At 38.7% G+C, this 12455-nt stretch overlaps 1 protein-coding gene across 4 annotated transcripts in view; it reads right to left on the bottom strand.

Annotated features, from left to right (window-relative positions):
* PTPN13 (protein tyrosine phosphatase, non-receptor type 13) overlaps positions 1 to 12455 on the bottom strand; it is a 117700-nt gene that overhangs the window by 57828 nt on the left and 47417 nt on the right. For all 4 annotated transcript variants that reach the window (XM_027652793.1, XM_027652796.1, XM_027652797.1 and 1 more), the window contains exon 7: positions 1766 to 2329. In XM_027652793.1, the coding sequence (XP_027508594.1) occupies positions 1766 to 2329 (564 nt within the window). The remainder of the gene's footprint in view (positions 1 to 1765; positions 2330 to 12455) is intronic.

Below are 12455 nucleotides of genomic sequence, written 5' to 3'. Positions count from 1 at the left end.
GTAGTGACTGTGAATTCAGAAGGATGGGCAATGAGTCATTAGCTATTGCCTCAATCTTCCGTGTACCCATTTTTCACTCAGCTTCTGTGACTATTAAATCCCAGTTCCCAGTTTACTTTGACTGCACTTTCACCCATTCCCTTTATGAATCGAGTAGTTTCATACACCTGACCTATCTCAGTTTGCAAGGCACGGGCATGTTTTGTTTTCTGCCATCTCCCAATCTGCTTGAATGAGAATGATAAACCCATTGCTCATCAATGGGTTTGGCCACGCTTTTGGTTTTGCTCTTGTGCAATACAAACCTGCACAAAGCTGCACCCCTGAACAACAAGGCTATTGAGTTTTCCCAATACTGGGAGTGGCCTCCTCCTAAACTTTGTCAGCTGCCTATCTCCAGCTATCCCAGTTGACTCACATACTTGAGATGGTCCCCTTTGATTTCAGACTCTTATACAAAAACCCAACCAACCTTCCCTGTACCTCAGACATCTCGGTAGATAAGACAGATGGTAAACTCCTATAGAGATAAACAATGTTATCTCCACAGTGCTGCTTTCACCTGTGTTCATTCCTTCACATTATAACGTAACTCTCATTGGAAGATATTAATTTGATAGCACAAAAGAACTCCAGCTGCACAGAAATCACAGCAGCTTTTTAAACTGCCTATGCCATTCCAGTAACACTCCTCCTTTCTGGAGCAAAAGGCTCACATGCATAGGAGAGAACTGGCTTGCCATGCTAATTGCAGTACAAGCATCTCCCAAGGTGGCCACAACGGGCATGAGCAGGCATTTTTAGAAATTCAACCTTGACAAAAGGCTTTATCATCTCTCCTTAATAAGGAGGAGTTTACACCTCAGGCAGAAAAAGGAGGCCAAAGCAGGGTGTGTTTTCACACAGTTATTTCTGACACACAACAAGCAGGCAGTCATGGGTTTTCAAATGTATGGATTTTTGAATAAATGACTGACTTAGCTCTGTACATAAAGCTCTCATACTATATACCTTAGATGACCAAGTTATGCTTTTTCGCTCAGCACAAGCAGGATCCAGCTCTGCTCTCAGCTTCTATCCAACTGTCTCAAACTTACAACCCCTGCAAATCACATCACATTTACAAAGCAAACAAAACATTCAGTTCCACTTACAGGGTTATGCATAAAGACAATTTTATAAGTTCCACAGAACTTATTAAAAAAAAACTTGTAAAAAAGAAAGTTGTTTCACAGAACAACTACAAAGACTTGTTTTTTCCCCATGCATTCTTGTCATGAACTGATGGAACTTATTGTCAAGTATTCCCACTGAAGTAAAGACCTGAACACGAGGCCCCTAAAAAATTCATATTTAAGGGCTTAAGTCCGTAATTATACAGCACAAAAACTGAGAGATCTGGAGATGAAATTCTGCCTTTCCTCTGGAGCATAAGTTCATCGCTAATGGTTGGAGATGAAGATCTTCCTTCAAGGAAAATTATTTGACAACCGGTTGTTACCAACTTGTTGTTTTTCTTTCTAATTTTAATTGATCAACTTGATACTCTTGACTTACAGAGATCAACTATTCTCACTGAGTAAACAACCTGGGCAAGTACATTTATCTCCATTGGAAACAGATGCTTCAATGATTTCACTATGTGTAAAAGACGAAGCAAAGATCTCCGCAGTTTCAAGAGCTGCTACAAGAGAACTCAATTTTATCACAATGAACACTTTTTTTGATGACTGGAATATTTAGAAAATCAAAAAGCTTCACTAACCTTCTACATTCATAGCTTCCCTCAGAAGCTGCAACTTCTTCTGTCTCTCTCTTATCCTGTCAAAGGCACTTGATATTGCTGCAGAAGTTGATGTCTCAGGCACATGGCGCGTTTGGTCCAGTTTTTGTGGTCCGAAGACATCCAGTGCTATGCTCCCATCAGAGTACCTTGCTTCCTTGTTTCTAGCAGTAGTAGAAGTCCGTACTGTAAATGTTTCACACTGATGGCTGTGCCTGTGAGAGCCTCCAGCATGGTTCCTCTCAGCTGCCTTGTCAGTAGTGCAAAGCAAATCTGTGGAAGAAGCCCATATTTTCCTTTTGGGAGGGACATCTGTATGAAGGTGACCTTTTTTCTCAAACTCACTGGTTTTACACCTATGAGGACAGAAAACATCTTCCTGTCCTGAGTTATAATCTGCAGAAAAGCCCTGGAAAAACTCTTCTTCATCTTGTGTTCCTCTAATGGACAGAAATCCCATAGACTTGCTAAGTCCTTTGTTAAGTGTGGTCTGCTGAGAGAAGTGACCTCTGTGTTCATCAGGTGCATCAGTCGCCAACGTTTTTCCTGGAATAAGGAGACATTTCATACATGTAATTTTCTGCTTAATACACAGTAGTCCAACACAACTGTATACTGAATACACGCCTTAGCGTTGACTTTGTCATCCAAAACATACTTAAAGGGCTGCCTCAGTCAACAAAGACAGAACTCCAACTACGTCATATGACAACCATTTTATTTCTTTTATTTCTGAAGTGCTCAAGAAAAATGTAAGGCCTACTATAATTCAGTATTAACACAGAAAAACTGCAAGCTATCACATACATGCTGGAAGTTGTTTTCTCATTAGTTCTATTTTTAAAATACTCTGGATTATCATCAAAAATACTACTTAATAATCAAACTGAAATCAGCCATTCCTGTCACACCCAAATACACCGCCTACAATTTTCAATAACAAGTCCAGATTTGTTCTATAGATTTACAGATTCCTTGAAATAGCATCAGTAGTAAGAAAAGCATGATTGTGTACTTAGCAATGATAAGAATCCTGGATCTTCCTCTAATGACTATTTTTGGTGATGACAGTATCTCCAGATAAAGACTATTCCTAAAACAAAACCAATCAAGCTTCCAAGATTAAAGTGACTCTACGAGCCTGCACCTTCCATTTTCATTAATAAACAGATCCACCAATACTTAGGAACAGTCTCTCTTCTCCCTCTCCCTTACACAGAAATTACTTCCAGAATAAAAGAAACTGTAAGAGGTGGAATAATACCAATGAAATATGTACACTCGGAAGAATATAATTTCATGGTCACCGAGAAGTTTTAATGATCATGTATGTCTCAGGCATAAAATTTTAGCCTGATTTTACAAAACTAATTACAAACATCAGTAAGTATAATCAAATTTCTTAATATTAACAGATAATCTGCAAGTTTATCTTTCATGTTCTTAAGTCTTCCTGAGGTCAAAGTTAAAGGATTATGACTATAACCATACGAGTAATATCTCACAGAAAACCTAAAGACTACCCAACTGCTAGCAAACTAAAATTTTTTAATGCTTCTTCAGTATTAGAGTGGCAAAAATCCCACGTTTACTGTAGATATCACATAGGCAATAATCTACTCATATCTCCAACTGATCAAGTGCACTGAAAAAATTCTTATGAAGTCTAAACTTTCCAATTTGCAGGATACACACTGCATCAGTGTGGTAATCTCGACTTTATCAGTGATACTCCCGAACAGAAAAACCAACTAAAAATATTCTGTGCTGGGTTGCCTAAGCAATGCCTGCTCACCCAGGTGGAGTCAGTATGGTATGTGATATTTTCCTTAAAGCTAGATCCCTCCTTACAGTGATATTGCCATGTACATCCTCTAAGAAGCAGTAGATACTGCAAAAGCAAGCACTCATTCAAAGTAAACTACTGTGCTGTATCTACTGCTTTTAAAGACGGCTATATAGTGCTGCCTGCTGCTCTTCCAAAGTCGGTTGAAATTAACTGTCCCCCTCACACAACAGGCTCCTGATGATCTTAATCTAGAGTGTTATCCTTTCAAACAGAATTTCAAAGAATGCTTTAGGGATGTTCGTAAATGTAGTCAGTAATGCTTTAAAAGCTTTCTGCTTTTAAAAGTGTAAACAACTTTCAACTCTGATACTCTACTTGAAGAGGGGCTGGGTTGAGCTGTTAGTTTTCAGTTTCTATTTCTGTGATATTTAAGTAGCAATCAAAATAAGCAAGACTAAAGCCAAATGCAACCGAGCAACTTCTTCCTTCTTACCAACACACAAAATACATGACAGCAAAATGTTCAGGTTCGGATTGTCCTGTAAGAAACTACACAGTTCCCACATGCTCTAGCCAAGACAATTAAAAAAACCCCCACACTTTGCCCATGAGAATGAACTCATCTTCTAAAAGGATCTGACACATCACTTCATATTTTACAAATATAGCTTTAATCCTAAACTAAACATAATTATCTTTGTGGTCAGGTAAATATTATGTTATTATCTTATTCTCAGACTGTACATCCTCCTAAGGCTGGTGAACTACCTATAATATTCACACACACACACAAAAGCCTTTTAAAAATAGCTGTTCATTGTGAAGTTCCCACTATCCATCTAAAGCAGCAGCATGCTACCCATTCCACAAACACATACTTCACATTCATGTGCATGCACCAAGGACAAACATTCCTATACAGGATTCTAACTCAGTCACTTGTGAGACAAAAAACTAAACACTGCAGTTTAGTTTTATAGATAATCACCAAAAACACAAATCCAAAGGAGCTCCAAGAATCCTCCCCACAAATGAGAGTTCCAAGATAATTCCAGGCCAAATAAAACCAAAACAACCTCCTCTACAGAGTTTTCACTTATTTTTTTAAATGTAAAAAAAACCCAACCAACCAAACAACCATTTCTGCAACACTGAAAGTATTTATATGCTGAACAAAACAAGGGCAAACAAAGCAGAAGAAAACCCCAAATAAGCAGACAGGTGCAACTCCAATATACTACCAAGGATATACATTCAGGATTACTCAGTACACCATCGGTCATGACTCAGAACATTCCTGGTTCAAAAGATCATTTAGGTCTCCTCACTTGAAGCATTATCTTGCTGCAATTAATCCAATCACATCCAATGAAAAGAGTCATAGCTGTACTTTTAGTACCAGGTATCCTCACCACAGCAAGCCCAGAGACATAAAAACTATCTGTTGTGTGCTGGTGAGAAGTGCAGTGGAAGAGCTCAGCTCTCAGTGAGAGTGCTTGAGAGTGCTATAGCATCCTCCTCACCAAAGCTGTAGTTTCCCTGGACTTGGAGCATTCAGACCAGATGTAACAGAAGCTATTTCCAGTTCATGCAGAGGTGCAAAAAACACAAGTTCCTTTGCCTTGACACGCAAGAAATGCTGTCTATTCCCCAAGTGCAAGTCATCCACCCACCTGGGGCTTCCTCACAAGGAAAAGCAAACACCATGAACATTATCTCATCAGCAGTGACTAGGAAAGTATTCACTGCTACAGCTTTGCCACTCAACCAGCTAAGTGCATGATGAGACAGGAGGTGAGCTGTCCCACCAGGAAGCAGAGCAGGAGGCATTACACTGCCACACTGCTCTTCCACTCTCCAGGTCTAACTCATATCGACATTGACTTATGCAGCCAGCATAAGATTTTAACGTAGTACCAAAAGGATTCTACAGCTGGCCTTAGTATTCAGTCTTGAGACTGCAAAATTCTCTACGACATCTTTCATCGTTCCTTTGTTACTCTCCCCACTCCCACATTTCATCAGTCTTGGCAATTCTTCCCACCTTTGCAAAACCCCATCCCTCTCTGCATAACAGCATTTCAACAAGCTTTGCCCAAACTGACTCACAGTGCCAACATGAACTGTTAAAAATCATCCTCAGAGAAGGTTAAAGAAGTGACTTTGGGGCAAGGGATGCACAGCCTGCTCAAGCTGGGCATCTTAAGAAACAAAGCAGCATTCTGAGATCTGTACTTTATACCAGCCAAAAATGCATGCTGCTCTTGGCACCAGAAAGCAGAGGCCAAGGATAAAGGACAAGACTTCTCAGTACAGAAGCAACTCAATTGCAGATACCAGTAGTAAAATTGGATTAGGCAACCAGCAACCAGTCCAGGCCAATTTTTCTATTTTTAGTGATTTAAATCTGTCCTCATTCCTTCTTACTTTTTTGAAGTACTATTACAGACTTTGAAAGTCACAAAATCAACTGTTAAGGTATTTTCCCTTTTTTTATCTTGGACTTCCTCAACACACTACCTCATCATTGATTAGATCAAGAGTCTTAAGTGACTGCAGTAAGTCTCTTTCAGCACAGGGCTCATATGTCTACCTTTCATCTAACAGTACACCTTCAAAACAGAGCAGACTGGAATAATATGCCCTTCTTTAACACATGGATTCAGTTGAATGGCATACTCTAGTCCAAATGCATTAAGCCAATATGTAGTTTATCCTTCAACTTGTCTTCCTGTGGCTTTTATGATGAAACGAGTGGAAAAATAAAGGGAAGAACTGCCAGCAAAAATCTACATATAGAAAATAAAGATCCAGCTAATGATCAAATGAACCTGACTGCATAATGGCACTTGTATGTCTTTGAATTATAATGCATGGGTAGACTCACGTTGGATCTTTCTTTAAAAAAAAGGAGGCTTGTATTTTCAACGGAAACTCTGGAGACCTCTCCCAAGTACCTTGGCTCCAGTAAAGACACTAAGTATTTCACCTGAGACCAGACAGAGCTACTCCATGCTTCAGTCATCCACATGTATAACAGGACAGAGAAATGCTTCCCTACTTGTCAGTGATGGTGACAGAAAGAGCCATCAGCAACTAAAATGCTACAGCACATAAGTAACTTCAAAAGGCATACTTTCCCCCTCCCCAGTTACTTCTCTGTTGAACTAAACTCTTCTTGCTCATCTGAGTGTATGGGTTCTTGATTTCACATATTGCCCTTGGGTGTTTATCCTCTACTTGATGTTACATTAGTGTAATTATTTATAATTACTGTAAATAATTCAAATGCAATTATAGTAACTGCATGATTCCAAAGTATATTATACACAGTGAGGGAATATATACAATAAAAATAGCAATTAATCACCAGGACTCCACAATTAAATTCCCTTGTGGCGCTAAAATGAAAATCTAGTTTTCCACACACGCCTTCAACTGCCAGATGTTCCATCTGCTAAAGAACCATAGATCTGCTTCCTTCTTCCTCTGGTGTCTTCAGCTATGAATGCAACTATACCCTCTTTAACACCAGTGTCATTCACAGACCGTCTTTCACTTACACTGACAGTAATCTGGTTGATTTTCCTCTCAGCAAGAGGAAACTAAAGACTAAATGCAGTCTATCTGCAATTATTTGTGTACCAGCTTGATCACAAAGGCAATTAATCAAATACTATGTAAAAGCAAATACAGTCACTACCTCCACATACTGTATCTGTTTTTACTGAATAAACTCAGCTCAACTTTCTTTAAAGTCTTTCTGACTACTCTTTCTTCTGTTTGCACAAAATGGAATATCTTTTTCATCTCTATTACAAATTTCAACTTGTGGATATATGTACATACACACACACGAGAGTGTGGGGTGGCTAGGAAGAGATGGGGGTTGGGAAGGCAGAGAGAGATTGCCTACATGTGCATGAAAGCACACAAGCACAAGACTGGAAAGTCTAAAGACAGGAAATTATTGTACAGGAGTTTAAAAAACATCTCCCACACCATCTTTGTGCAGAAAACAAAGCAACAGAAAAAAAAAAAAAGTCTTTCTCCCAAGACAACGCGGTTAGTTTCTCAAACATGAGTGGGTAGTTGGTGGAGGAGTTGGGTTTGCAATCCCTTTGGGGCAGGCTAAGAGCCAAACAGAAGACAACAGAGCCAGATGTGGCCTGTGGGTTGACTGCTAGGAATGGCACCTCCTCTTTTCTTTTACTTTCTAAATAGCTGAGAAAAATCCAAGTTTCAGACGGAAGTACTCCTAAACAATGCATTCTTTGTGAAGAAAGAAATGAACTGGACACAAGGACTGTTGAAAGCACTGACCATGTTATAAATCCTGTATAACAATTTGCATTCTGCTTTGGACTGACACAGTTCTTCTATCAAAAAACACCAAATAGCTCCGGAAACCAGGCATTTTGTTCAGAACAATGGTAGTGATCCTTGCCAAGTAGCACTTCATAATTCATAAATGCAACATTTTACCTCTTCCCTTCCTCAGGCAACCATTGCTCTTTCCCCGTCAGGTTTATGGGTCAATTTTTTGGGGTATGTTTCTCAACCAAGTAGCCAAAAGGCCCACCTAGCTATTCCCTCCCTGGATTTCTGCACACTCCAGGAGAAGCTCAGTGATACATACAGCTGCTTTTCTGCTCAGAGACACCCTTTGAAATCTCTGGTTTGGTTTCCTCACTGATCTTTGAGTCCACTCTTGTTTTGTCTTCAGAGTTCTGAGTTTGTCTTCAGCACCACTGCAACAGCATTTCTAACACTGCCAGACTGGAAACTCCATATGGCAGCAGCTACTATACTTAAATTTAAAAGATTTCAACCAAGGCAAACCACCAGTACTGCCAGATGCAAACAGAAACACTTACTGGAAGAAAACAGGCATAGTTTTTGGAGTGCAAAAAAGTAATTTTTTTTTTTTTATTCAACAAGAAACCTTCATCTGGCTTTCATTTGGTTTTGCTGAACTCTGGAAGTTATTCTCCACCTACTCAGTTCTTTTTTTTCTAGTACTGAGGAGACAGAGGAAATAAAAAAAAAAAAAAAAAAAAAAAAGACTATTTCCAGATGAGGTAATTTTCAAGTCAATGGAATTAAGTTTGTGCTGTAGCTTTTGATAGCTTAAATCTGTGTGCTTGGATTTAGCAACATAATGCATAAGCTACTTCAGTTCACACATGGAGATCATCGCTATAAACTGCTTCTTTATAGACTAGAAGCTGCATTTTCACCCAGAACAGGAACTAAAACAGAGTCCACAATCAATTTCCCTAGATCAAAAGCAAAAGGGTACATTTTTTTTTTGGTCAGAGTTTTTTCTGGACAGCTACACTGGTAATTGACATCATGAAGAACAGTAAGTAAGCACTAGCATTTCTTGTTAAAATTAAAATCAACTTCACTGAGCCCCAGCATCTTTTATTCAGTTTAGAGCACCTCCTATTTTTGCTGCATCTGATAGCGTATATAGTCTCATGAAACAGAGAGTTGATCAACATCAACAATTTTGATCTCTATTTCCAAATATTTCCTGTTGTGTACAGTTAAGGTGAACTTTGCAAATAAACACAAAAGGGGCAAGATTTCAAATGGCTGGGAAGAGGGCTGCCAGGTAAGTACAAGTTATGGAGATTTCAACTGGACTTTAAATAGCCTCCACAACCTTTTGAAGGATAGTTTGTGGTGAAGAGTAACCCAGTGAATTAACTCTTGCTTTATATTTGAAAGAGTTTAGTTATTTACTCTTTCATCACATCAGAAGAATTTTATCAAGCTAGTCAAGTAACTTCCACAAATAATTCTTGATGTAAAGACTCTTAAGGTCTAAAGTGTTTTGAGTACAAAAATTAAATAACATGCCTTGGTTAAGATGACTCACGACAGGTCTTACTGCTTCTACTTCTGCTGGCTAAGTCAGTTCCTAAACACTGTGTTCCAAGTATGACCTGACTAAAAGCAAACATTCTGTAATATTAATTTAGAATAAATTATTTCTGCAGTCAGCCCTGCCATAAAACTCATTCACCGAGATAGCCACAGAAAATGAGTCACGAAAGAGACAAAACATAAATTTAACTGGGGAAAACATTAACACAAAGCTATTTATTAATTTAATAATTATCTTCAAGACATAAAGATGGAAATGAATAGCTGTAAATATCCAACCTTGTCACCTAAGAAGAGCAAAAAATTTGATTTAAACAGATGAGGTGGAAAAATATTTCGAAATGTTTATCCTAAGTCAACAATAAAGCCCCGGCGATGATAACTGTGGATTAATAGTGTGTGGAAAACTGATCCTAAAAATAATGAAATTCAATTAAGGCAAAAATCATAGCAATTTCCAAAGACTGCAAATATCTAAGGTATTAGCTGGCTACTCTCCAATTAGAAGCACATCTCTCTTACTGAACCATCTCTATATTCATGAACTTAGCTTGATTTATCAGCTATCTTAAGTTACCTGCTCAGTGTATCACACTGATACCCCTAAGTTGACAATAAACACCATATCCCTATGTTGCTTTTTTCCCCAAAAGACAGCTATTTGATTCATTGTGAATTCTCTTTAAGATTTTCACAATGACTCAACAGAACTTCACCTCAGTAAGTATCAGACAAGTCTTCTATCCTCTCCAGAAAAGACTTCTGCTCGCCACCTTTATTTCCTTAAATACATCAGTCAAATAACTAGTAAAGTCACACACGTCCTTATGTGCACCCCCTTGCCCTCTCCAATTGTCTCAGTGCTAAACTTGACCAAAATGTCTCCTCAGAGGTAGTTAAACCCAAACACTTAGATAAAAGATAACTGGCATAACTTTAACTTATTAGAAAGGCAGTTCACTCAAACCCATAATCCTGTCTGATAGTTTCCTACCTTTCTAAATGTTTGCCATTTTGCAAATGCAGTATGAGGTGTTTATTTCAGCTGCACACAGCAGAAGAACATCACAGTGATAACTGAAGGAAAAAGGACTCGATGCTTTTCTGAGCTGAAGTTCTTTTGGTTTCTTTTCTTCTACCATTACATTTTTCTTAAGCCCTCATCCGGCCTTCTACTTGTGGCTCCTCAATCTATGAGATTATCAATCAGTATAATAATTAGCATTACATTCTACAACTTGCTTTCCCAGAAATTTAAAGCAGTGCCCTCAGGGCAGCTGATCCACGCTACCATTGACAGAATTTGCACCAGCAAACTAGCATACCATTGCAGAAAAAGAAACAACAAGCATCAAACTGCCCTAAGTCAAATGTGAGCTGCCTCATAAATATGAGACACCCATTCCACTGGGTCCTCACCAACTTCCAAATACATGTCTCAGTATACATAATCAGCATAAAACTGGAACTGAAAACAGCTGGAACTGGTTTGGTTATGTGAGGGGTTCTGGTTTGTATTTTACAATTCCCTGAGGTTTCAGCAAAGTGGAGATCAAGGAATGTATCTAAGATCAAAATAAAAAGAAGTAAGATGGTGCTATTAAGGCATACCAGGAGACATGACTGATAGATGTAGAATTAGGAAAGGTTTTGGGGAAGTTAAGAAGGTTGTAAACCTTCTAAGGAAAGGGAGAAAAAGAATGACTTACACAGGTAGTGAATGTGATACAGAGAAATTGGAAGAGGTTGAGTGGAAGCAGGACAGGCAGAGCTTAAAATATAAAGGAATGAGTGACTTCCATTTATCTTCTCTTCTGAAAAAAAGACTCATAACAGACCAGACTTGGAGCAATTCAGACAATGTAATGTTTGCAGTGGAACAGTGATGCACAAATATTTATTCCGTGGGGTGCCACACATTATCTGTAACACTCTACACATGCATGCAATTTTAATCAGCTTAATAGGAACAGGTGTTAGAGAACAGGGACTCTCTGCCCCCCCATCTCTACAGCCAACTCTGTAGTCTGGGGGTTATCAAGTTCACTCATTTCAAAAATATTATTTGAGTAATGTGATGTTCCCTAAAAAAGAGAGGCCTTTCAGAAACTGAGTGGTTTTGACCAAGGCTGCTTAAAACCCTGTGTTGAATTCACTGGTTGATAACAGCTGAGCCAAGTGGACTCCTCAGTCTCCAAGAACCCTTAATTTTGCTTGTTCTTCCCCAACCCAGTGAATTCACAAGCACACACACTGCAGGGAACCTGTTCTGCTTGGCACCTGGAAATTCTAGGCAGAGCCAGAAAGTAAGTGAGCACATAGCAGCAAGACACACATTCAGCTCCACAGCCCTTCAGAGATTCAGACACTGCATCCTAACTGAACGTTTTTGTAATTAAAATATAAATCAACTACTCTCAAACATTTCAGGAGTCATACATATAAGTGATTCAAAAACAGCAAGGATAAGAGGAAAGAATATCCTAGCTGTGACTTTCTTTTTCAAGTCAGAGAATACAATAAAAAACCAGCAATTGGATCATCTAGTCTTATTTCCTTTAACTTAAAGACATACTTCTCAGACAGAGTTTCAGACATTACAGGGATGTTATTCACCCTAGTACTGAACCAAACAGCCATGGAGATAGTGGCTGGAGATACTACAACAATCTCCAAAGTTTAGTACAACCTATAATAAAAGCTTTTTTGTTGAGATATACTGAAGCAGTTGGGGACAAACATTACTCCTGGAGAAATAAAAATCTGCTAAAAGGTTTAAGTAAAGTCGTGGGTAGGAAAACAAATGACCAAAGAAACAACACTCCTCAAACCAGACAAAGAAGTTAAAGATTTTCTATGAAAATGAAAAGCAAACGAGCAAAAGACTGTGCAGAGAAAACGAAACTAGAAACAACAAAGGAAAGAATAATCAGGGTTTGCTAATGCAGTGAAAACCCTGCACGTCTCCAAAACTTAACAAATATTTTG

Source organism: Corapipo altera, unplaced genomic scaffold (genome assembly GCF_003945725.1).
Source record: "Corapipo altera isolate COAL_440 unplaced genomic scaffold, ASM394572v1 69, whole genome shotgun sequence".
NCBI classification, from domain to species: Eukaryota; Metazoa; Chordata; class Aves; order Passeriformes; family Pipridae; genus Corapipo; species Corapipo altera.
This window is presented reverse-complemented; position numbering and strand designations above follow the sequence as displayed.